General features: G+C 39.6%; 1 protein-coding gene across 2 annotated transcripts in view; it reads right to left on the bottom strand.

Moving 5' to 3' along the window:
* Positions 1-12,265: 12,265 nt before the first annotated feature.
* Positions 12,266-24,813, bottom strand: part of LOC144309641 (ankyrin repeat domain-containing protein 26-like) — a 30,647-nt gene continuing 18,099 nt past the window's right edge. The window contains exons 4-5 of one of the 2 annotated variants that reach the window (XM_077890714.1): positions 13,696-13,741; positions 12,266-12,509 (exon numbers count right to left, since the gene is read on the bottom strand). In XM_077890714.1, coding sequence (XP_077746840.1) covers positions 12,496-12,509; positions 13,696-13,741 — 60 coding nt within the window. In that variant the 3' untranslated portion in view covers positions 12,266-12,495. The remainder of the gene's footprint in view (positions 12,510-13,695; positions 13,742-24,813) is intronic. The other variant, XM_077890715.1, reaches the window with a different exon arrangement.

Raw genomic sequence — 24,813 nt, 5'->3', positions numbered from 1 at the left:
TCAAGATTGAATTAAAGACAAACTTTATTTGGTGGATTACTACAGAGATGATATTGTGCCCTTCTTAGTGATCAGCCAGGAGGTGCATGCTATTGCTTGGATCCAATTATGGGTCAGATAAGTTTGATCACTTGGTTAAGATGGTGGCTTTTTAGTTTTAATCAATAGAATCTTAATAGCCTTCAACCAACTCATGAAATTAGAGAAATATCTCTTTACTGTTTCAAAACATAACAACAGTCACTGCACAGAATGTTCATAAAAATGTCCACTCCCTTGAAGGTGGATAGCTCTCTCTGGAAATATAGGGAAACCGGTAACAACAATAGTGAAAGAAGACTGTATGTGTGTCACCTGTCTTAAACAAGCAGCCATAGCTAGTTTCTATTATAAAAAACTCTTTGGAGAAGAGTTAGAACATAGCATGACATGAATGGAAAATGATATGCAGATCTAAATTTAAATGATCACAGAGGGACGCCTCGGCAGCTCAGTAGTTGAGCTTCTGCCTTTGGCTCAGAGCGTGATCCCGGAATTTTGGGATCAAGTCCCACATCCGTGGGGAGCCCGCTTCTCTCTCTCTCTGCCTGTGTCTCTGCCTCTCTGTGAGTCTCTCATGAATAAATGAATAAAATCTTTAAAAATAAATAAATAATAAATGATCACAGAAAGTGGGTTCCTCCATGCATAATGCCAATCCTTTGCTTGAAATAAGTGCCACGGGCTAATTCCATAAAAGAAAAGTCATATGCAAATATTTACACAAAACGGTACACTGGATATTCTCGCACCTGTTCTCACAATTAATCCTCAGGTTGTTTCTTCATACATGTAATTAAGATTGAGAAAGGCTCCCTAAATTTCAATAGTTCAAATTCTCAAATTCAAGTCTCAAAATTAATTCTCAATTCTCAACGTTAATATGTTCCAATTTACCATTGGAATCTATAATAAAGTTACTCTAAAATACATGTACTATCCAGAGTGGGGGTGAATGGGTGATGGGCACTGAGGGGGGCACTTGATGGGATGAGCATTGGGTGTTATTCTGTATGTTGGCAAATTGAACACCAATAAAAAATAAATTTATTATTAAAAAAAGAAAATGAGTAAAGAAAAGTGAAATAAAACAATTTTTGAATTCCTAATTGACCCAACAGACAATGGTTTGCTCAAAAACCAGCAACCAAGTACTCAGCGATCACAGCTTATGAGTAAGTGAGATGAGGGCCCTACGGCATGAGAAGGAGGAATTGAGAATACTCTGTTCTGAGGAATGTGTATTGTGTGTGAAGCCTGTGAGGGCACTTGGATTCTTTACAAATGCATCCTGCAAACTTTAAAAAATAAGAAAAGAAGCATAATCTAGATACTAAGGAGGGAGAGAAAATGCAATCACAAAATGTTGAATTAAAACCAAAGGAAGCAGGAAAACACTGGAAGACATAAAAAGAAACAAAGAACAAGGGCAATAACAGACAACAGTAACCAATATGGTAGATATTGATCTAACTATACTCAGGATCATGTTAAATATCAGTGGTGTAAATATGCTAATTAACAGCCATGTTAAGACACTCAACATCACCCAGCATCAAGGAAACGCAAATCAAAACCACAATGAGCTACTTACCTCATACCTGTCAAAATGGCTAAAATGAACAAATCAGGAAATGGCAGATGTTGGTGAGGATGTGGAGAAAGGGGAGTCTTTTTCCACTGTAGGTGGTAACGCAGGCTTGTGCAGCCACTGTGGAAAACAATGCAGAGGGTCCTCAAGAAGTTAAAAATAGAGCTACCCTATGACCCAGAAACTGCACTACTGAGTTTTCGCCCCAAAGATACAGATGCAGTGATCAGAAAGGGCACAAGCTCCCCAATGTTTGTTGCAGTATTATCAACAAAAGCCAAACTATGGACAAAGCCCGAATGTCCATCAACGGATTAATGGATAAAGAAGGTGTTGGGTGTGTGTGTGTGTGTGTATGTGTGCGTGCGCGTGCACACACACACACACACACACACACACAGAGCGAGAAATATTACTCAGCCATGAAAAAGAATGAAATGTTGCCATCTGTCATGCTATGGACAGAGTTGGAGAATATAATGCTAAGGGAAATAAGTCAGTCTGAGAAAGACAAATACCGTATGATCTCACTTACGTGGAATTTAAGAAACAAAAGAGATGAATATATTTGAAGAGAAAATAAAAAGAGAGAAGTAAGAAAAGAGACTTTTTTTATAGAATTCATTTATTTATTCATGAGAAACACAGAGGGAGAGAGAGGCAGAGACACAGGCAGAGGCAGAAGCAGGCTACCCGCAGGGAGCCCGACGTGGGACTTGATCCCAGGTCTCCAGGATCACACCCCAGGCTGCAGGCAGTACCAAACCGCTGCATCACCGGGGCTGCCCAATCACAGTTATTTTAAAGTCCGCATCTGGTAGTCACTGAAGGTTGGAGTAGCTGTGCCAATTTGCTAAAATCAGACAGCAATGAAATTTGCTACATCAATTGGCTCTTCCTTTCATGAACAGTTCTCTGTAGGATATGGTGCTATTTGATAGCATCTTACCCGCAGTACAACCTCTTTCAAAATTGGAGTCAGTCTTCTCAAACCTTGCTGCTGCTTTATCAACTAAGTGTATGTAATATTCTGAATCCCTTATTGCCATTTCAACAGTCTTTACAGATTCTTTCCCAGGAGTAGGAATAGGTTGCGTCTCAAGAAATCATATTCTTTTTCATCCATAAGAAGCAACTCACTATCGGTTGAGGTTTTTCCCCCCCATTTTTAAAGCCATCATTTTTGGCATTAGTACTTTTAAAAATTTTTAAGTTTTTGCTTAAATTCTAGTTGGTTAGAATGTGGTGCAATATTGGTTTCAGGAGTAGAGTACAGTGATTCCTTACTAATGTATAACATCATGTGCTCATCACAAATGCACCCCTTAATGCTCATCACCCTGTTCGCCCATCTCCCCTCCAGAAACCCTTAGTTTGTTCTCTGTAGATAAGAGTCTCCTGTGGTTTGCTTCTCTTTTTTGTCTTCCCTTCCCCTATGTTCATCTATTTTATTTCTTAAATTCCACATATAAGTGAAATGATATGGTATTGATCTTTATCTAACTGACTTATTTCATCCAAGTTCTATTATGAGATTGCAGCAGTTCAGTCACATCTTCAGGTTCTACCTCTAATTCTAGTTCTCCTGCTGTTTCCACCCCATCTGCAGTTATTTCCTCCACTGAAGTCTTGAGCCCCTCAAAGTCATCCCTGGGGTTTAGAGTCAACTTCTTCCAAATTCCTATTTCTGTTGATATTTTGAATGCTTCTCACGAATCACAAATGTTCTTAATAGCATTTAGCGTGGTCAGTCCTTTCCAGAAGGCTTTCAATGGACTTTTCCCACATCCATCAGAGAAATCAGTATCTATGGCATCTATAGCTGTATGAAATGTGTTTCTTAAATATTAAGCCTTGAAAGTTGAAAATGACCACTTGATCCATGGGCTGCAGAATGGATGTTGTATTAGAGGTAGAAAAACAGCATTAATCTCACTGTACCTCTCTGTCAAAGCCCTTGGGTGCCCAGGTGCGTTGTTAGTGAGCAGTCATATTTTGAAACGAATCTTTTTTTTTCTGAGCAGTCAGTTCAACAGTGGACTTAAAACATTCAAGAAACCATGTCATAAATAGATGTACGGTCATCTAGGCTTTGCAGTTCCATTTATAGAGCACAGATAGAAGGGATTTAGCATAATTCTGAAGGGCCCTAGGAATTTCATAACAGTAAATGAGCATTGGCTTTGGCTTAAAGTCACCAGCTGCATTAGCCCCTAACTTAGAGAGTCAGCCTGTCCTTTGATGCTTTAAAGCCAGACATTGACTTCTCTCTAGCTATGAAAGTCCTAACGTCCACTATGAGGCTGTTTAATCTACATTGAAAATCTGCGGTTCAGTGTGGCTGCCTTCATTAATTCTCTTTGCTACAACTTCTGGATACCTTGCTGCAGCTTCTGCATCAGCATTTGTTGCTTCACCTTGCACTTTTATGTCATAGAGATGGCTTGTTTCCTTAAACTTCATGAAATAACCTCTGCTAGCTCAGACTTTTCTTCAGCAGCTCAACTAATTAATTATTAGGGCTTTTTTTTTCCAGAGCAGTTTTTGAGTCACAGAAAAGTTGAGGAAAAAGTAGAGATTTCCCACATACCTGTCTCATCCAAAACACACACACACACACACACACACACACACACACACACAGAGAGAGACAGAGAGACAGAGAGAGAGCCTCTCTTACGTCAAGATTTTCCAGCGGGCAGGGGAGGGGGGCACTTGTCACAACTGATGAATCGACACTGATACATCATAATTACTCAAGGCCCATAGTTTATATTATGATCCACTCTTGGTGTTATACATTCTGTGGGTTTGGAAGAATGTGTGGTAAAATCTATTTGTCAATATAGTATCATACAAAGTATTTTCATGACATTATTCTTGTATCCCGGGGATAAATCCCACTGGGTCATGGTGAATAATCTTTTTAATGTATTGTTGGAGCCTATTGGTTACTGTCTTGTTGAGAATTTTTGCATCTGTGTTCATCAGGGATATTGATCTATAATTTTCCTTTTTGTGGGGTCTTTGTCTGGTTTTGGAATTAAGGTGATGCAGGCCTCATAAAATGAGTTTGGAAGTACTCCATCTCTTTCTATCTTTCCGAACAGCTTTGGTAGGATAGGTATGGTTTCTTCTTAAAGTATTGATAGAATTCCCCTGGGAGGCCATCTGGCCCTGGACTTTTGTGTCTTGGGAGGGTTTTGATGACTGCTTCAGTTTCCTCCCTGGTTATTGGCCTGTTCAGGTTGTCTATTTCTTCCAGTTCTAGTTTTGGTAGTTTGTGGTTTTCCAGAAATGCGTCCATTTCTTCTAGATTGCCTAATTCATTGGCGTAAGTTTTTAACATCGTTTGTATATCCTTGGTATTGATGGTGATCTCTCCTTTCTCGTTCATTATTTTATTAATTTGAGTCTTCTCTCTCTTCTTTTTAATAAGGCTGGCTAATGGTTTATCTATCTTATTAATTCTTTCAAAGAACCAACTTCTGGTTTTGTTGATCTGCTCCACAGTTCTTCTGGTCTCTATTTCATTGAGTTCTGCTCGAATCTTTGTTGTCATCTTCTGCTGGGTGAAGGTTTCATTTGCTGTTTCTCTCCAGCTCCTTTAGGTGCAAGGTTAGCTTTTGTATTTGAGTTTTTTCCAGTTTTGAGACGGATGCTTGTATTGTGATGTATTTCCCCCTCATGACTCCTTTTGCTCTATCCCAAAGATTTTGAATGGTTGTATCTTCATTCTCACTAGTTTCCACAAATCTTTTTAATTCTTCTCTAATTTCCTGGTCATATTTATGGTCATATTCCATAAATAATATGACCCTTTCATATTTTAGTAGATGGTCCTTAACCTCCACCTGTTTGAAATCCATCCAAACTACTTCTTGTGATTTCGTTCTAATTTCAAAGTATTATGGTCTGAAAATATGCAGGGGACAATCCCAATGTTTTGGTATCGGTTAAGACTTGATTGGTGACCCAGTATGTGGCCTATTCTGGAGAAAGTTCCATGTGCATTTGGGAAGAATGTGTATTCAGTTGTGTTTGGATGTAGGATTCTATAAATATCTGTGAAATCCATCTGGTCCAGTGTATCATTTAACACTCGTTTCTTTGGAGATGTTGTGCTTCGAAGATCTGTTGATTATAGAAAGCGCTGTGTTCAACTCACCAAGTATAAGTGTATTATTATCTAAGTATGTCTTAACATTGGTTACTACCTGATTGATATACTTGGCAGCACCCACATTAGGTGCATATATATTTATGATTGTTAGGTCCTTTCTAGTATAGATCCTTTAAGTATGATATAGTGTCACTGTTCATCTCTTACTACAGTCTTTGGGATAAACTAATTCATCTCATATAAGGATGGCTACCCCTGCTGTCGTTTGAGGACCATTTGAATGGCAAATTGTTCCACAACCTTTTACTTTCAGGTTGTAGGTGACCTTACGTCTAAAATGAGTCTCTTGTAGACAGCAAGTAGATGGGGCCTGCTTTTTTATCCAGTCAGAAACCCTGCACCTTTTGATGGGGTCATTAAGCCCATTCACATTCAGAATTACTATTGAAAGATATGAATTTAGTGTCATCATGATACCTATTCAGTTCCTGTTTTTGTGGATTGTTTCCTTGGACTACCTCTTTCTTTTACTGAGTCCCCCTTAATATTTCTTGCAGAGCTGGTTTGGTGCTCATCATATTCTTTCAGTTTCTGCCTATCTTGGAAGCTCTTTATATCTCCTATTCTGAATGAGCTCCTGCTCGATAGAGTATTCTTGGCTGCAGGTTCTTCTCATTTAGGACCCTGAATTTATCCTGCCAGCACTTTCTGGCCTGCCAGGCCTTTGTGGCGAGCTCTGTTGTTATTCTAATACTTCTGCTCATAAGCGTTAGGGATTTCTTGTCTCTTGCTGCTTTAAGGATCTTCTCTTTATCTTTGGAATTTGTAAGTTTTACTATTAAAGGTCGAGGTGTTGAGTGGTTTTTATTCATTTCCCCAGGGCAGGGGTGGGGGGGTAATCTATCTCCTGTATCTGAATGCCTGTTTCACTTCCCAAGTAAGGGAAGTTCTCAGCTATGATTTGTCCAAATACACCTTCTGGTCCTCTGTCTCTGTCGGTGCCCTCTGGAACCCCAATTAAACGTAGATTTTTTCCTGCTGAGGCTGTCATTTATTTCCCTTAACCTTTCCTTGTGATCTTTTTTTTTCTTTTTTCCTCAGCTTCCTTCCTTGCCATCAACTTGTCTTGTATGTCACTCACTGGTTCTTCTACCTCGTTAACCCTCATTGTTAGGACCTCCAGTTTGGATTGCATCTCATTTAATTGATTTTTAATTTCAGGCTGATGAGATCTCAATTCTGCAGTCATGAAGTATCTTAAATCCCTTATCCTTATTTCTAGAGCCACCAGTAGGTTTAGAATTGTGTTTCTGAATTGGCTTTCTGAATTTGAATTGTATTCCAAACTTTGTAACTCTATGGGAGAGAGGATGTTTCTGATTCTTTCCTTTGTGGTGAATTTTTCCTTCTAGTCATTTTTCTCAGTGCAGAGTGGCCAGAAACAAGTTGTACTGGAAAAAGGAGAAAGATAGAGAGAGAAAAAAAAGGGGGGGGAGGCGGAAACAGAAAACAAAAAACAAGAGGGAGTATCCTCTGATTCTATATATTGTAAATCCCTCGACTTCCCCTGTTAGTTTCCAGCACTGCTTTGGTCAAGAACTTGCTTTCCCTGTCCTTCCAGCTGGTCTTCTGGGGCATGGGCCTGCTTCTACAAGCAATGCTGATTCTCAGAGGTGTGTGCACCTGGGGGAGCTGCCCAGCCCCCTGCCAGGTGCAGGGCTCAGTGGGAGCTGTTTATCCTATGAGGCCCCTGCTGAGTCCCTGGTAAAAAGTGACAGTAGGAGGAACAACAGTGGTGGCGGCCAGGTCTCCAGCCCTGGAGTCAGCTCCCGCAGTAATTACCACAGCTCCCAGTCCGAAGGGGCCTGGGTGCTCCACAGGCGGGCTGCACCCAGAGCAGGAGCCTCCTTACTGCCCTGTGTTCTCTCGGCTTCCGCCTGTCTCCGGGGGGAGTGCCAGATCCTGGGCTGCTTCCCCTGGTGCCCTGGGATCTGGGGCCTGTGCCGCTGGAATCATGCTCCTGGGCCATGCAGCCCCCTCGAAGCGGAGCCGCCGCCTGAGCCGCTCCTGGCCCCTCCGGGCGCATGCTGCAGCCCTTTAGGGAGCTCGGCCCATAGTATGTGGCGCCCTCTCCCTTGGGGCGCAGTTCCTCTGTTAGTGCCCCTGGGAGCCTGAGGGCATCCCTGCCCATCCTGGGATCCTGCCCGAACTCCCTGCAAGTGCCTTTCCTTCCGGGAAGATTGGTAAACCTGCATCTCTGGGACTGGCCTTTCCTGTACTGGGGTCACTTGCCACCAGGTCTGAGCCAGGCTCTTTGCGGGGCCTCCTCCCCCTTGGATGCTTTTTATTTTTTCCGTCTTCCTACTTTGATAGAAGTGAAAACTCTTTTCACTGTAGCATTCCAGCTGTTTTCTCTTTAAATCTCAGGCCGAATTCCTTGTGCTCTCTTAAGTAAAATCCTTTTTATTTTAAAAGTGGCTTAAAAAAATCCATGGATGCTACATTTGTGGTGAGCATAGTATAATGCATACAGAAACCGAATGCCTATGCTGTACACCTGAAACTACTGTAACGGGTTAACTATACTCAAGTAGAAAAAACTTTTAACTCAATAAAATAAAATAAAATAAAATAAAATAAAATAGGAGATAAAAGAACTGATGCCACAGATATACAAGTATCACAAGAGATTATTGTGAACCATATTGCAAGCACCCATATTGTGAAGTCTATATGGCCAAGAACAAGGAACAGCCTTGCTCTTCACTGAATATTTCTATACCCACACCTCCAAACTCAGGTTTTAAGTCTTAGTGTTCAATGTGATGATATTTGGAGGTGATGCCTTTGGTAAGTGATTAAGTCATGAAGGTGTAGTCCTCCTGATTTGAAATTAGTGCCCTTCTAAAGGAGGCTGGAGTGAGCTCCCTTGACCCTGTCCCTTATGAAGACATAGGAGGAAGACAGGCACTCAGAACCAGGAAGCAGACCCTCACTGGACACTAATCTGTCAGTGCCTTGATTTTGGACTTCCTAGACTCCAGAACTATGAGAAATAGTAAGATAGTTTATCAAGATAGCTGATCCTGGGGATCCCTGGGTGGCTCAGCGGTTTGGCACCAGCCTTTGTCCCAGGGCATGATCCTGGAGTCCCAGCATCTTGCAAGCCCAAGTCTTGCATTGGGCTCCCGGCATGGAGCCTGCTTCTCCCTCTTCTTGTGTCTCTGCCTCTCTCTTTCTCTCTCTCTCTACATCTATCATAAATAAATAAATCTTAAAAAAAGATAGCTGAGCTGATAGAAGCTCAATATGCAAAGTATTTTTATTTCTATAATCTATAAACAGGAAATGAAGTTGATTTTTAAAAATAATTTAAAATAGGATCAAAAGTATCAAATAACTGAAAATAAATCTAAAATATATCTTGCAGGATCTTTATAAGAAATTTTTTTAAACACTGAGAGTAGAGCAATTAAAATATTGTTTGGAAAACTCAGTATTATAAATGTCTCTTCCCTTCAAAATATTTATAGATTCAATGCAATCCCAATCCAAATCTTTGCATTGTAAAGCTTCATAAGTTGATTATAAAAGACCTATGGAGCCCTTTCCCCCTTTATCCTTTCCGTTCCCAAAGATTTCAGTCCAAAAGCACAGGAACAGAAACAAGGAGCGGTGGTGTCCCAGAGGGAGGTATTGGAGCCTGGCACAGAATTGGGAAGGCATAAATGTAGGAGTGCCACCTGAACAGTCTTAGAGCTCAAGACATAGCATCTCTGAAAGGTGAGTAACTTAGGATGAGGTATCACAGACTTCAAAGGTTCAGGAGGCATCCACACAGGGAAAGAACAGCCCAGCATGGGTTTTCAGAGCCTGTAAGTGAGGCACATCATCTGCAGAAGTGGCCTGGTACAGGGTATCTCAGAAAGGAGGTTTTTATATATCTCAAAGTACTTCTCCATAAAATACTAATTGTAAAGTGCAAAGTTAACATTCTGGGGAAGAAAACTGAAGATACTACTCCAGCGATCAACGTCACCAACCATGGGACAAATCAAAACTGTAGGTCACGTGATATGATGCAATGAGAAGAGTAGAGGACCAGTTCAGTTGTGCTCTTGCTAAAATACATATATGTATATGTATATAAATATAATCTTAATTTTATCATAAGGAAACATAAGATACGTAAGAAAAACCCACACTGAAAAGACATTCTACGTTACTGGAATGAACTCTTCAAAGGATTAAAAGTCACAAAAATCAATGGAAAGACTAAGGAACTGTTCTAAACTGAAAGAGACTAAGAAACACAACATCTTAGTTCAGTACATGGTTTTGAATAGGACCTTCCTTGCTATAAAGGATACTACAGACAAATGTCAGAGCTTTAAAAGAATATGAGGTTTATTTTATTTTTTTAGAAGATTTTATTTATTCATGAGACACACACACACACACAGAGAGAGAGAGAGAGAGAGATGCAGAGACACAGACAGAGGGAGAAGCAGGCTCCATGCTATGAAAGGAGCCTGATGTGGGACTCGATCCCCGGTCTCCAGGATCACACCTTGAGCTGCAGGCGGTGCTAAACCACTGCGCCACCGGGGCTGCCCAGAATATGAGGTTTAGATGATAGAGGGGATAGTTGACGTAGCAATTGCACAACTGGGTATTTACCCCATAGATACAAATGTAGTGAAATGAAGGGGCACCTGCACCTCAATGTTTATGGTAGCAATATCCACAATACCCAAACTGTGGAAGGAGCCAAGATGTCCTTCAACAGAGGAATGGATAAAGAAGATGTGGTATGGGACCCCTGGGTGGCTCAGCGGTTGAGTGTCTGCCTTTGGCTCAGGGCATGATCCTGGGATCCGGGAAGAGTCCCATGTCCGGCTCCCTGCATGGAGTCTGCTTCTCCCCCTGCCTGTGTCTCTGCCTCTCTCTCTCTCTCATGAGTAAATAGATGAATTCTTTTAAAAAAAAGATGTGATATACATACAAAATGGAATATTACTCAGACGTCAGAAAGGATGAAAACCTACCACTTACATCAATGGGCATGGAACTAGAGGGTATCAGGCTGAGTGAAACAAGTCAACTGGAGAAAGACAATGATCATATGGTCTCCCTCATAGGTGGAATATAAGAAATAGTGCAAGGAGGGGAAACTGAATGGGGAAAAATCAGAGAGGAAGACAAACCATGAGAGACTCAACTCCAGAAAACATACTGAAGGTTGCTGAAAGGGAAGTGAATGGGGAGATGGGGTAAATCAGTGATGGTCATGAAGGAGGGCATGTGACGTGATGAGCACTTGGTGTTACATGCAACTGATGAATTATCGAAAACTTTATCTGAAAACGATGACCCTTCTAAATGTTGGGAAATTGAATTTAAATTTAAAAACATAATGTATACCTAACATAGTTTGAATGGGTGTACTTATATGCCAATTTTTAAAAAACACAGTACTGTAAATGTATTTTCTCTTCCTTCTGATCTTTTTTTAAAAGATTTTATTTATTTATTCATAAGAGGCAGAGAGAGAGAGAGAGAGAGAGGCAGAGACACAGGCAGAGGGAGAAGCAGCCTCCATGCAGGGAGCCTGATGTGGGACTTGATCCCGGGTCTCCAGGATCACACCCGGGCTGAAGGCGGCGCTAAACCGCTGAGCCACCCGGGCTACCCTCTTCTGATTTTTCTTAATAACATTTTTCTCTAGCTTACTTTATAAGGAGAATATAGAATGGAATACATATAACACACAAAAAATAGGTTAATTGACTGTTTTGGTACAATATTCTGGTCAACAGTAGATTAGTAGTAGTTAAGTGCCTGGGGAGTCAAAAGTTCACAGATTTTCACACAGAGGATCAGTGCCCCCCTAAGCTCCACATTATTCAAGGGACAATTGTATTAGTGTTGATTTTCTGATTGGCAGGGTTGTACGGTAGCTATGTGGAATGTACTGACTTGCAGGATATAGGGGCCACAGGAATTGGGCATAAATTAACAATTTACTTTCAAACCATTCTGGAGGGAAAAGGTCGTTTTCTCTATTTTTTCTTTTCTCTAATTTTAAGACTCTTCTCAAAAAGTAAATTAAAAAAAAAGAAAAGATAAAAAGCCTTAGGCAAATCTTTTTCACCATGAGGAAAGAACTATGAATAATAAGTATTTAAAATTGAAATTATACACAGGGTTTATGGCACTATAAAAATTGAAATACATACAAACATTGGTGATAGCTTTAGCAGCAGTATATCAAAATGATGTGTGTCTAAATCCATATGTCTAGTAATAAAACATAGAAAATACAAAAAAAAAAAAAAACTACCAATTACCAGCCCCAAAACATTATCAACAACTTGGTCCGATCTACTTGGGCAGATTGGAGCCTGTAAAACTCAATAATGCTGGTTTCCATGTAGAAAATATGCTTAAATTTAATCAGATGCCAAGAAACATAGCTTAAAATAATATATAAACCTTCATTACACACGATATAACAAAATTTCCTTTAATAAAGATTTTTTGTACATCAGATATTTACTGGGAAACAATTAAAATGTTATATTAAACATCTAGGTAATAAACTTTTACTATATATCTTTCAGATCATATACTTTCTATTCAAAATCTCTACATATTCTCGTGATGCTTGCAGTACTAGATCTTGATTTACATTTGATTCGTCAGTAGGTCCTAAAGGAGAAGATCTACAGAATCCTGATTCTCAATCATGAGCAACTGAAAAAGAGAAAGAATAATATTCTTTATCTGAAATACTTTGTAGTTAACTAGAAGTTAGTAAAAAAAAAGTTGGAATCTTCTGAGTGTTAAAAGGATGAAAAATATCTACATATAACTACAATATAAAATACAAGATTACTATTAAATCAAGTTTGCTCACGATTGCCCATTGAATTAATTACTACTGTGGATAAACACTAGAGCTTCTGGTTTTCTCATTATAAGATGAGATTGCGGGATCCCTGGATGGCGCAGCGGTTTGGCGCCTGCCTTTGGCCCAGGGCGCGATCCTGGAGACCCAGGATCGAATCCCACATCAGGCTCCCGGTGCATGGAGCCTGCTTCTCCCTCTGCCTATGTCTCTGCCTCTCTCTCTCTCTCTCTCTCTCTCTGTGACTATCATAAATAAATAAAAATTAAAAAAAAATTAAAAAAAAAAAGAGATTGCAAGCTGATGGCACAGTCCACCCCTGAACAATCATATACTATCAACTGAAAAATCTAACAGGCAATATCTAGAGTCAAATATATCATGGCAGGTTTAAAACAAGACATTATAAGAACACACAGAAGGGACATCCTGGTTTTCTATCAATATTGTCTGCTTTTCGGTGGAGGGAATAGGAAGGCTGATACCTGAAAGATTACTCTCTTCAAAGCAGCAGAGTAGGGTAATGGCGACAGAGAAGGCTCACCAATGTGGCAAGAACCAAATTGATTTGGGTGCTTATATTCCATGCTAAGAAACCCGGAATTTTACCCAATGGCAAAACCAGTGGCTGGAGATTGAAATGTCACCTGTCAAGGGACAGCTATATGAACTACATAATTGCTTAACTAAGTATTACTAAGACAAGTCTGGTCTGTTTGGTCTTCTATCACTAGCAGAAACAAGAATTTGAGAACGCCCACATTTTCAGATTGACAGTTCCATAGCGATGGCACAAGTGAAGGAAGATTACAGCCAAAAGTGCTAACAGGCATACAGGCTGCAGGTTTTTAAAAAAGGTATGAAACACGATGACCAAATGAGGAATAAGTCTCTTATTCATTATGTTTATGTTTTACATTTTTTATTAGATATATCTAGACAAATTTTAACAAGGGGAAGGGATGCCAGTTACTATTTGTGGTTTATTTCAGAAATTAATGACCATCTAAATTTGTAAATTTGGCAACATACCTTCTTTTAGTTCTCTGATTATACTGTCTTCCAACATCTGCTGCATCTGAAATAAGTTAAACGTTACTTACAATGTTCAAGTTAAACAAGAGACATTATTGTAGGAATTTTATTTTGCTTATGAAACGTGGTCTGGAAATGATACTTTTAGAAAGTAAAAGCTACAATTTGCTTAAATAGAAAGATAATCACATAAATAAAATAAATCCCTACTTATTTTAATCTGGATAACTGAGAAGAAACCTATAATGCTGTTTAGAGGATTCTAATAAAAAGTACAATTAATATTGATCAATCGAATATACAGAATTTCTGGAAGAAGAGGACGATGGTGGAGGAGTAGGAGACCCTAGTTTTGTCTGGCGTCTGGGATTCAGCTACATAGGTATCAAATCATTCTGAACACCTGTGGACTCAGACAGAGATCCAAGAAAAGAATTGTTGCAATTCTACAAATAGAACAGCGACCGCTTTCTGCAAGGTAGGAGGTGTGGAGAAATGAATCAGAGGCATATATCAGAAGATTAAACCAGGGGGGCAGGGAACCTCTGGAAGCCAGAAGGCAAGTCCTGGAAAGTGATATAGCAGCAGAGTGCACAACCAGAACTTTTAAGAGGTCTGTTCCAGTGAGGACATCCCTGTCTGAAAGATGCTCAGGTGGCAACGGGGTGCAGCATCCTAAGTGGGACGGACAGTGTGGTCTCAGGATCCCTGGGGGGGCGGGGTCACAGAAGGAATGGGGGCGGCGCCTGAGTATGGCAGTTGCCAAGGCGTTTGAGCGGGGAAGCCAGTTGCAATCAGTGAGCCCAGGAGTGGGCATTCAGCTCAGTGTTGCCATAAACCCCAAACCGAGGAACAGTCAGGTGACCACTTTCCAAGCAGGAAAAACTGGGCAAGACCTCCTCCTTCCCCCCGGAGGCACAGTGTGAATGGGGGCTACAGGGGTCTGCAAGGTTTGGAAAATCGAAAGGGGGTCTGTGCTTGAGATAAAAATGCTTGGTCACAGGCTGGGTGAATACAGAGTGCAGACAGAAACCAGGGAGACACAGTAGGGAGTGAGATCTTTCAATTCCAGGGCTGGAAATTAGGAGGCCACCATTTTCATTCTCATCCTCTAAAGCTGCCCAGAAAGCCTTCAGGGAACAAAAGCCACAGAGAGCAATCTGGAGCTGCTTACCTGGCCTGGCCCCCTGGCAAGGGTGGTGCAATCCCACCCTAAGCAAAGACACCTAAGAATCAGTGCAACAGGCCTTTCCCTCAGGAGGTCAGCAACAACATCCTGCTAAGACCAACTTTACTCATCATACAGAGCTGCAGAACTCTAGTGCTAGGGGCAAACAGTATACAGAACTCATGGCTATTTCTCATGACTCCTTAGTCTTTCTATTTTAATTTTCTTTTTGCTTTCAACCAATTTCTTCATTTATCAACTCTTACAATTTAACTTTTTACACTTGCATTCAATCCTTTCATTGCTCTTAATATTATTCCTGTATATATTGAAGTTTTTCTTTCTGTACCATTTCGGGAAGTAGTTCCTTCTAAGAAATAGACTAAAATACAACCAGAATCTACTATACTGCTCTATTCTCTTCATCTGTCTGATTATAATATTTTTAAAATCTATCTTAATTTTCATATTTACAGTTACATTCTATCCTTTCATTGCATTTAATTTTATTTTTGCATATAATGAAGTTTTTCATTCTTTACAATTTTGGGATGTAGTTTCTTCTAACAAACAGACCAAAATAAACTTACGATATAGTATATTGCTCTGTTCTGTTCAACTGGCTGATAATATCCTTTTTATTTTGACTTTTAATTTCCATTTTTACACTTACATTCTAGACTTTCCTTGTATTTAATTTTATTTTTGTATATATACAAGGTTTCCTCTTAACCATTTGGGGGTGCAATTTCCTAACAAAAAGACCAAAATTCACATAGTATCGGTGTACTGCTCTGCTCTCTTGATCTCTCTAATTCTATTATCTCCTTTGTTAACCTTTAAATTGGCTTCGGGTCTCTTCTGATTTGTTTAGCATGTATTTATCTGGGGTCATTCTTGATATTTTTCTATTCTGTTCTCTCACTCATCTCTTCTTCTCTGGACAGAATGACAAGATGGAAAAACTCACCGCCACAAAGAGAACAAGAGGTAGTACTGACTGCCCGAAACCTAATCAGCATGGATAGAAGGAAGAGGCTGGAGCGAGAGTTCAGAAGAATGACCATCAAGATAATAGCTGGGCTTAAAAGACACACAGAGGACATTAGAGAATGCCTTTCTGGAGAAATAAAACAACTGATATCTAATCAAGTTGAGATAAAAAAGGCTAATCTTAGTGAGATGCAATCAAAAATGAAGGTTCTAACTGCTAGGATAAATGAGGCTTCACAGAGAAGTAGTGATATAGAAGACAAAACAATGGAGAATAAACAAGCTGAGGAAAAGTGAGAGAAACAACCACTGGACTATGACAGGAGAATTTGAGAGATGAGTCGTACCACACAGCAAAACAATGTTAGAATAATGGGGATCCCAGAAAAAGAGGGGAAGGAGGGGGCAGAAGGCATATTTGAGCAAATTATAGCAGAGATCTTCCCTCATCTGGGGAAAGAAACAGGCACTCGAGTGCCAGGAGGCACAGAGAACCTTCCTCAAAATCAATAAAAAACAGGTCAATATCTCCAATATAATAGCCAAGCTTGCAAATTTCAGACCCAAAGAGAAAATCCTGAAAGCAGCTTGGAACACGAGGCCCTGAACCAAGAAGGAGAGAAATATTCAACTGGCAGCGGATCTATCCAAAGAGACCTAGCAGGCCAGAGAGAGCTGGCATGATATACTCAGGGTGCTCAAGGAGAAGAGTCTACAGCCAAGAATTTTATCCAGCAAGGCTTTCATTCAAAATACAAGGGGAGATAAAAAGCTTCCAGCACAAACTGAAACTAAAAGAATTTGTGATCCTTAAAACAGCTTTGCAAGAAGTGGTAAAGGGGAAACTTTAAGCAAACAGAGAGCCCAAAAGTAACACAGACCAGAACACGGACTTTACACATAATACAATGGCACTACATTCATATCTTTCAATCCTTTCTCTGAATGGAAACAAGTCAAATGCCCCAACCAAAACACACAGGGTATCACAGTAGATAAAAAAAAAGCAAGACCCATTGATATGCTATCTGAAAGAGACTCATTTTAGACACAAAGACAACTTCACATTGAAGGTGAGGGAGTGGAAAACCATTTATCATATTAAAGGACATGAAAAAAAACTGGAGTGGCAATATTTATATCAAACAAATTGGATTTTTTTTAAGATTTTATTTATTCATGAGAGACACACAGAGAGCGAAAGGCAGAGGCACAGGCAGCAGGAGAAGCAGGCTCCGTGCGGGGAGCCTGATGTGGGACTAGATCATGACCTGAGCCGAAGGCAGATGCTCAACCACTGAGCCACCTGGTCATCCCACAAATTGGATTTTAAACCAAAGACTGTATTAAGAGAAGAAACAACAACAACAAAAGATGAAGAAACTCACTATGCCATAATTAAAGGGTCTATCCAAAACTAAAATTGGACAATTATAAGTTTTAATGTGTCTAAAGTGGGAGCAGCCAACTATATAAACCAACTTTCTGTTAAGATTTCATTTATTTATTTATTTGACACACACACACACACAGAGAGAACACAGGCAGTGGCAGCAAGAAAGAGAGAAGCAGACTCCCCACTGAGCAGGCAGACTGATCAGGGCTTGATCCCAGGACCTTGAGAACATGACCTAAGCCAAAGGCAGAGCCTTAACCGACCGAGCCACCCAGGCCACCTTATAAAGCAATTAATAACAAAAATAAAGGAACACATGGATAGTCATATAATAATAGTAAGTACTTTAACACAACACTACTGTAATGGCCAGATCATCTAAGCAGATGATCCACTAGGACGCAAGGGCTCTGAATGACACATTGCACAAAATGGACTTCACAGATAACTTCAGAGCACTCCATCCTATGACAACAGAATACACATTCTTCTCGGGTGCACATGGAACAAACATTCTGCACAACAGATCACATACTCAGTCACAAATCAGCTCTCAACTGGTACCAAAAGACTGGGATCATTCCCTGCATACTTTCAGACCACAATGCTTTGAAACTGGAACTCAATCTTGACAGGAAATTTGGAAAGAATTCAAATACACAGAGATTAAAGAATCCAACTGGGGCACTAAGGCACATTTTAAAACCTCATAGAAACAAATGAAAATGGAAACACAACTGCTCAAAACATTTGGGATGCAGCAAAGGTCATCGAAAGAGGATAGTATATAGCAATGCAAGCCTTTCTCAAGAAATGAGAAAGGTCCTAAATACACAACCTAACCCTACACCTAAACGAGCTGGAAAAGAACAGAATATTAAAGCCTAAAACCAGCAGGAGAAGAAAATTCGTAAAGATCAGAGCAGAAATCAATGAAATAGAAACCAAAGGAACAGTAGAACACATCAATGAAGTCAGGAGCTGGTTCTTTGACAGAATTAATAAGATCGATAAACCCCTGGCCAGACATATCAAAAAGAGAACGGAGCCAAAAAATTAGGCAATCTAGAAGAAATGGACGCATTCCTGGAAAGCCACAAACTACCAAAACTGGAACAGGAAGAAACAGAAAACCTGAACAGGCCAATAACCAGGGAGGAAATTGAAGCAGTCATCAAAAACCTCCCAAGACACAAAGGTCCAGGGCCAGATGGCTTCCCAGGGGAATCCTATCAAACGTTTAAAGAAGAAACCATGCCTATTCTACTAAAGCTGTTTGGAAAGATAGAAAGAGATGGAGTACTTCCAAATTTGTTCTATGAGGCCAGCATCACCTTAATTCCAAAACCAGACAAAGACCCCACCAAAAAGGAGAATTACAGACCAATACCCCTGATGAACATGGATGCAAATATTCTCAACAATATACTAGGCAATCGGATCCAACAGTACATTAAGAAAATTATTCACCATGACCGAGTAGGATTTATCCCCGGGACACAAGGCTGGTTCAACACTCGTAAAACAATCAATGTGATTTATCATATCAGCAAGTGAAAAACCAAGAACCATATGATCCTCTCTTTAGATGCAGAGAAAGGATTTGACAAAATACAGCATCCATTCCTGATCAAAACTCTTCAGAGTGTAGGGATAGAGGGAACATTCCTCAACATCTTAAAAGCCATCTACGAAAAGCCCACAGCAAATATCATTCTCAATGGGGAATCACTGGGAGCCTTTCCCCTAAGATCAGGAACAAGACAGGGATGTCCACTCTCACCACTGCTATTCAACATAGTCCTGGAAGTCCTAGCCTCAGCAATCAGACAACAAAAAGACATTAAAGGCATTCAAATTGGCAAAGAAGAAGTCAAACTCTCCCTCTTTGCCGATGACATGATACTCTACATAGAAAACCTAAAAGCCTCCACCCCAAGATTGATAGAACTCATACAGCAATTTGGCAGCGTGGCAGGATACAAAATCAATGCCCGGAAATCAATGGCATTTCAATACACTAACAATGAGACTGAAGAAAGAGAAATTAAGGAGTCAATCCCATTTACAATTGCACCCAAAAGCATAAGATACCTAGGAATAAACCTAACCAAAGACGTAAAGGACCTATACCCTAAAAAGTATAGAACACTTCTGAAAGAAATTGAGGAAGACACAAAGAGATGGAAAAATGTTCCGTGCTCATGGATTGGCAGAATTAACATTGTGAAAATGTCAATATTACCCAGGGCAATTTACACGTTTAATGCAATCCCTATGAAAATACCATGGACTTTCTTCAGAGAGCTACAACAAATTATTTTAAGATTTGTGTGGAATCAGAAAAGACCCCGAATAGCCAGGGGAATTTTAAAAAAGAAAACCACATCTGGGGAAATAAGATCATGAATGAAAGAAGACAGATCACGACCAGCACCAGAGAAATACAGACAACTATAAGAACACATTCTGAGCAACTATATGCCAACAAACTAAGCAATCTGGAAGAAATGGATCCCTTCCTACCAAAACTGAAACAGGAAGACACAGGAAACCTGAACAGACCCATAACCAGCAAGGAAATGGGAGCAGTCATCAAATATCTGCCAACAACCAAGAGTCCAGGACCAGGTGGCTTCCCAGGAGAATTCTACCACACATTCCAGGAAGAATTAATCTATTCTTCGGAGCTGTTTATAAAAATTAGTAATGGAAGGGAAACCTTCCAGCGTTCTCTGTGAGGCCAGCATTACTCTGATCGCAAAACCAGAGCAAGACCCCACCCAAAAGGAGAATTACACTCCAATATCCCTGATGAACATGGATGCCAAAATTTTCACCAAGACACTGGCTGGGAGGATTCAACAGTACATTAAAGGATGATTCACCATGTCCAAGTGGGTTTTATGCCTGGGCTGCAAGGGTGATACGACATCTGCAGATGAATCAATGTGATACACTACAGAAATAAAAGAAAGGATAAGAACCATAGGATCCTCTCAAGAGATGCAGAAAAAGCAGTTGACAAAGTGCAGCACCCTTTCCGGATCAATACTCTTCGCAGTGCGGGGGGGGGGGAGCATATCTCAATATCGTAAAAGCCATCTACGAAAAGCCCACACCCGATGCCATTCTTAAGGGGAAAAACTGAGAGCTTTGCCGCTAAGGTCAGGAACACGACAGGGAAGTCCACTCTCTGGACAACCAGTGTTGTTCGACATAGCCTCAGCATTTAGACAACAAAAAGAAATAAAAAGGCGTCTGAATCAGAAAAGAACTCAAACTCTCACTTTTCTCAGAGGACATGATATCCTATGTGGAAAACCCAAAAGACTCCACCCCAACATTGCTAGGACCCTTTCCTGAATTCAGCAAAGCAGCAGGATAGGAAATCCATGCACAGAAATCAGTTGCATTTCTATACACTAACAATGAGATGGAAGAAAGAGAAACTGAGGAGTCGATTCCATTGACCATTGCAGCAAACACCATAAGATGCCTAGGAATAAACCTACCCAGAGAGACAAAGGATCTATACTCTGAAGATGACAGGACATTCTGGAAAGAAATTGAGAAAGGTGTAAAGAACTGGAAATACATTCCATGCTCATGGATTGAAAGAATTAAATATTGTTAAAATGTTTATGCTAGCTCCATCAATCTACATATTCAATGCAATCTCTATCAAAATACTACCAACTTCTTTTCATACAGCTGGAGTAAATAACGGTAAGATTTGTTTGGAACCTTAGAAGACCCCGAGTAGCCAAACATATCTTGATAGAGGTAGCCATAGCTGGTGGCATTACAAGCCAGACTTCAAGCTCTATTTTAAAGCTGTGATCAACAAGACAGTATGGTACTGGCACAAAAGCAGACATGTCGATCAATGGCCCAGAAGAGAAAACCCAGAAGTGGACCCTCAACTCTATGGTCCACTCCTCTTCAACAATACTGGAAAGAAAATCCAATGGAGACAAAGCAGTTTCTTCAACAAATGGTGTGGGAAATCAGACCACCACATGTAGAAGAATAAAACTGGACCATTTTCTTATGCTATACACAAAAATAGAGTCAAAATGGATGAAACACCCAAATGTGAGATAGGAATCCATCAAAATCCTAGAGGAGAACACAGCCAGCAACCTCTGTGACCTCGGCTGCCGCAACTTCTTGCTAGAACATGTCACCAGATGCCAAATTGACCTCCTGGGAATTCATCAAGATAAAAAGCTTTTGCACAGCAAGGAAATAGTTGACAAAACCAAAAGACAACTGACAGAATGGGAGAAGGTGTTTGCAAATGCCTTATCAGATAAAAGGCTGGTATGCAAAGTCTATAAAGAGCTGATCAAAGTCAACACCCAAAGAAAGATAACCCAATGAAGAAATGGGCAGAAGAAATGAAAGGACATGTCTCCAAAGAAGACATACATATGGCCAACAGACACATGAAAACATGCTCAACATCAGCTGGCACTAGAGAAATACAAATCAAAACCACGGTGAGTTTCCCCCTCACACCTTTCATAATGGCCAAAATTAGCAAGTCTGGAAATGACAGATGTTGGCGGGAATGCAGAGAAAGGGGGATCCTCTTATGATGTTGGTGAGAATACAACCTGGTGCAGCTCCTCTGGAAATCAGTACCGGAGGTTCCTCAAAGAGTTGAAAAAGGAGCTACCTATGTAAAACCCAGCAATTGCGCTAGAAGGTATGAATCCCGAAGATCACTTTGGTCGGGATCCAAAGGGGCACCTGCACCCATATGTTTATACCAGTAATATCCTCAATAGCCAACCTGAGAGATATGGATGTTCTTTGAAAGAGGTATGCATAAAGAAGATGTGATGTAGATATAAATAAATAAGTATCATATTTATTTATTAGACAGAGAGAGAGAGGGAGGGAGAGAACAGAATATTACTCAGCCAATAAATAATTAAATCTTTGGACCTTTGGGTGGCTCAGTGGCTGAGAGTAGGGCTTTGGCTCCGAGCATGATATATATATCATAACATTATAAGCTAGTTAATTGAATTTAAATAAAAAATAGTAAAGAAACCAATGGAGCTAGGAATGTGAAATAAAAGAATATACATAACTTCTGAAGGATCTTTGTAACTTCTGTTACAAAATTGTAAACAAGAGTCATTTTACACTTTAATAGTTTGTGATTTTCAGAAAAAGTGCCCTTTATGAGAGATTAATCATTTGTTTAATAAATTATTCCTCCGAATGAACTTTCCACTTTTGCACTTTTGATTTTGCACTCAACAAAATCTTGAGGTATGTTGTATGCTCTATTTTTCAGCACAGACTCTTAAATACATAAAACAATGGAAGTGGGACTACATAAAGTCATGTGGAATTTCTCCTGGTAATATTGAGTAAAACTATTTTGTTATCTATATGATGACTGATGTACTTCTTTTCATGTGAACACAGAGATTTCAGAAAATCTGCTTCAGGAAAGGAAAAAATATAAGCTAGCACCAGTTTTCCAACTTAGTTTCGCATTGATAAGTTTCTAGAATTAGAAACAAGGAAAAGAAATTTTAACTGTAACTTTGTTTCCTTTCTATGAATTAGGACCAATTTTTGAAGCACCTGACTTACTATAGTTATCATTATCTACTTAATTATGAAATATTTAGGAATATTTCAGACTACAGTTGACCTTTGAGCAACACAGTGGTTAGGTGCACTTACCCCCGTGCAGTCAAAACTCTGTATAATTTCTGATTCTCCCCAAATTTAATTACTAATAGCCTACTGGTGATGGGAAGCCTTACCAATAACACAGTCCATTAACACATGGTTTGTACATTACATGTGTTATATAATATATTCTTAAAATAAAGTAAGCTAGAGAAAAAAAGGTTATTGAGAAAAACATAAGAGAAAATACAGTACAACACAACAGCCAAGAAAGTCCATGTGTAGGCTAACTAGACCTGCAGCTACAATTCCATGTTGGTCAAGGATCAAATGTGCATTACAAATATTCCCATCTAGAATGCTCTTATTTCTTATAAAAGGCATCCTCTCATTGAATTCCCAAAATAGGGTCTAAATACGGTACTAAGTGGTGCCTAGGTGGCCCAGTCACTTAAGTGCCTGCCTTCATTTCCTTAAGGAACGATCAAAGTAATATAATGATCTTTTCGCCAAAAGTCTTTTCCTAAATACTTGCTTCTGTGACCCTGGTTTATTTCCAGGTGAGAATTGAGTTAGATGGTAGAAATAGCTTGCAATCCATTAATAAAGAGAACATATTTGCAATTTTATTTATACTTTTCCATTTATCAAAAACATAAGAGGGTAAGAAAATTATACACATAAAAACAACGTATCAGCAAATTTTAATTCGAAGACTCATTAATTAGTAGGATTTTCTCATAACAGTTTGTTTCCAAACTACCAATCATAGAAATCTAAGGTTCCATTGGGGATACTGTAGGATTGAGGGACAAAAGTCTACAGCTGTAGTCTCATCTCTCTTTTAGCTACACAGCTCCACTGGTCTCGGTTTTGTATAATACAGTTTAATGCAAAAACAGAAACAAACAAAAAAGCAAAACAAAACAAAAACAAATTAAGTTCCATTCTTTGAAAAAAATATTGTTTTCCAAAAGGTAGTCACTAATTTAGTCAAAGTCCCTAATTTTTTTATTTTAATTTTTATTTATTTATGATAGTCACAGAGAGAGAGAGGCAGAGACACAGGCAGAGGGAGAAGCAGGCTCCATGCACTGGGAGCCTGATGTGGGATTCGATCCCGGGTCTCCAGGATCACGCCATGGGCCAAAGGCAGACGCCATACCACTGCGCCACCCAGGGATCCCAAAGTCCCTAATTTTACATAAGAGACAAGAAGGCCTCAGAAAGATTGAAGTTTGCCTCAGGTCAAAAGACCAAAGAGTTGCAGGCCAGGAATGTGCTTTAGGCCCTCCTGAGCTGAGAGTTTTTATGCCAGTTACTTCATCATCTTCAGGAAAAATACCTACATTTTTAACTATAACTGACTGTAAATGAACACATAAAGGTTTGTCATGTGGCTCAATAACGACTAGGCATGAGGCACAAAACAGCTTTCTAATTAAATTATAAATTTTAAAGTCTAAAGTGTAATTTAAATTATAAATTTTAATGTTTTATGAATAAAAATACAGCAATGGAAATGATCTTTACTCCTATTGGGAACAGTTAATAGACTGCATTTATAAGCACAAATTTTTTAAACCACAAGACACGGAACTTGAAGGAGAAAATCTTTAGTTGAACCAAAGAGGCTGAAATGGAGGAAACTCTTCCTGGAAAGAATTATTCTTTTCCTCCAGATAAAACTTGGTTTACCAAAATCAATCAACAAATGAGTTATCTATGTTGTGGATTATTAAACACAAAACAGACTTCTCTTTACCACCTAGTATGCTCTGTCCAACCTCTCATCATTATGAGAGTTGGTATGTACAAAAGACAGGACTAACTTTAATTTAAATCCAGTCAGAAATTAGAGGTAAACCATCATTACCCACAAGTGGATTTATCTCTA

This window comes from Canis aureus, unplaced genomic scaffold, assembly GCF_053574225.1.
Source record: "Canis aureus isolate CA01 unplaced genomic scaffold, VMU_Caureus_v.1.0 ptg000132l_RagTag, whole genome shotgun sequence".
Taxonomy (NCBI): domain Eukaryota; kingdom Metazoa; phylum Chordata; class Mammalia; order Carnivora; family Canidae; genus Canis; species Canis aureus.
The sequence above is the reverse complement of the archived record's forward strand: the minus strand, read 5'-3'. Positions and strand labels throughout refer to the sequence as shown.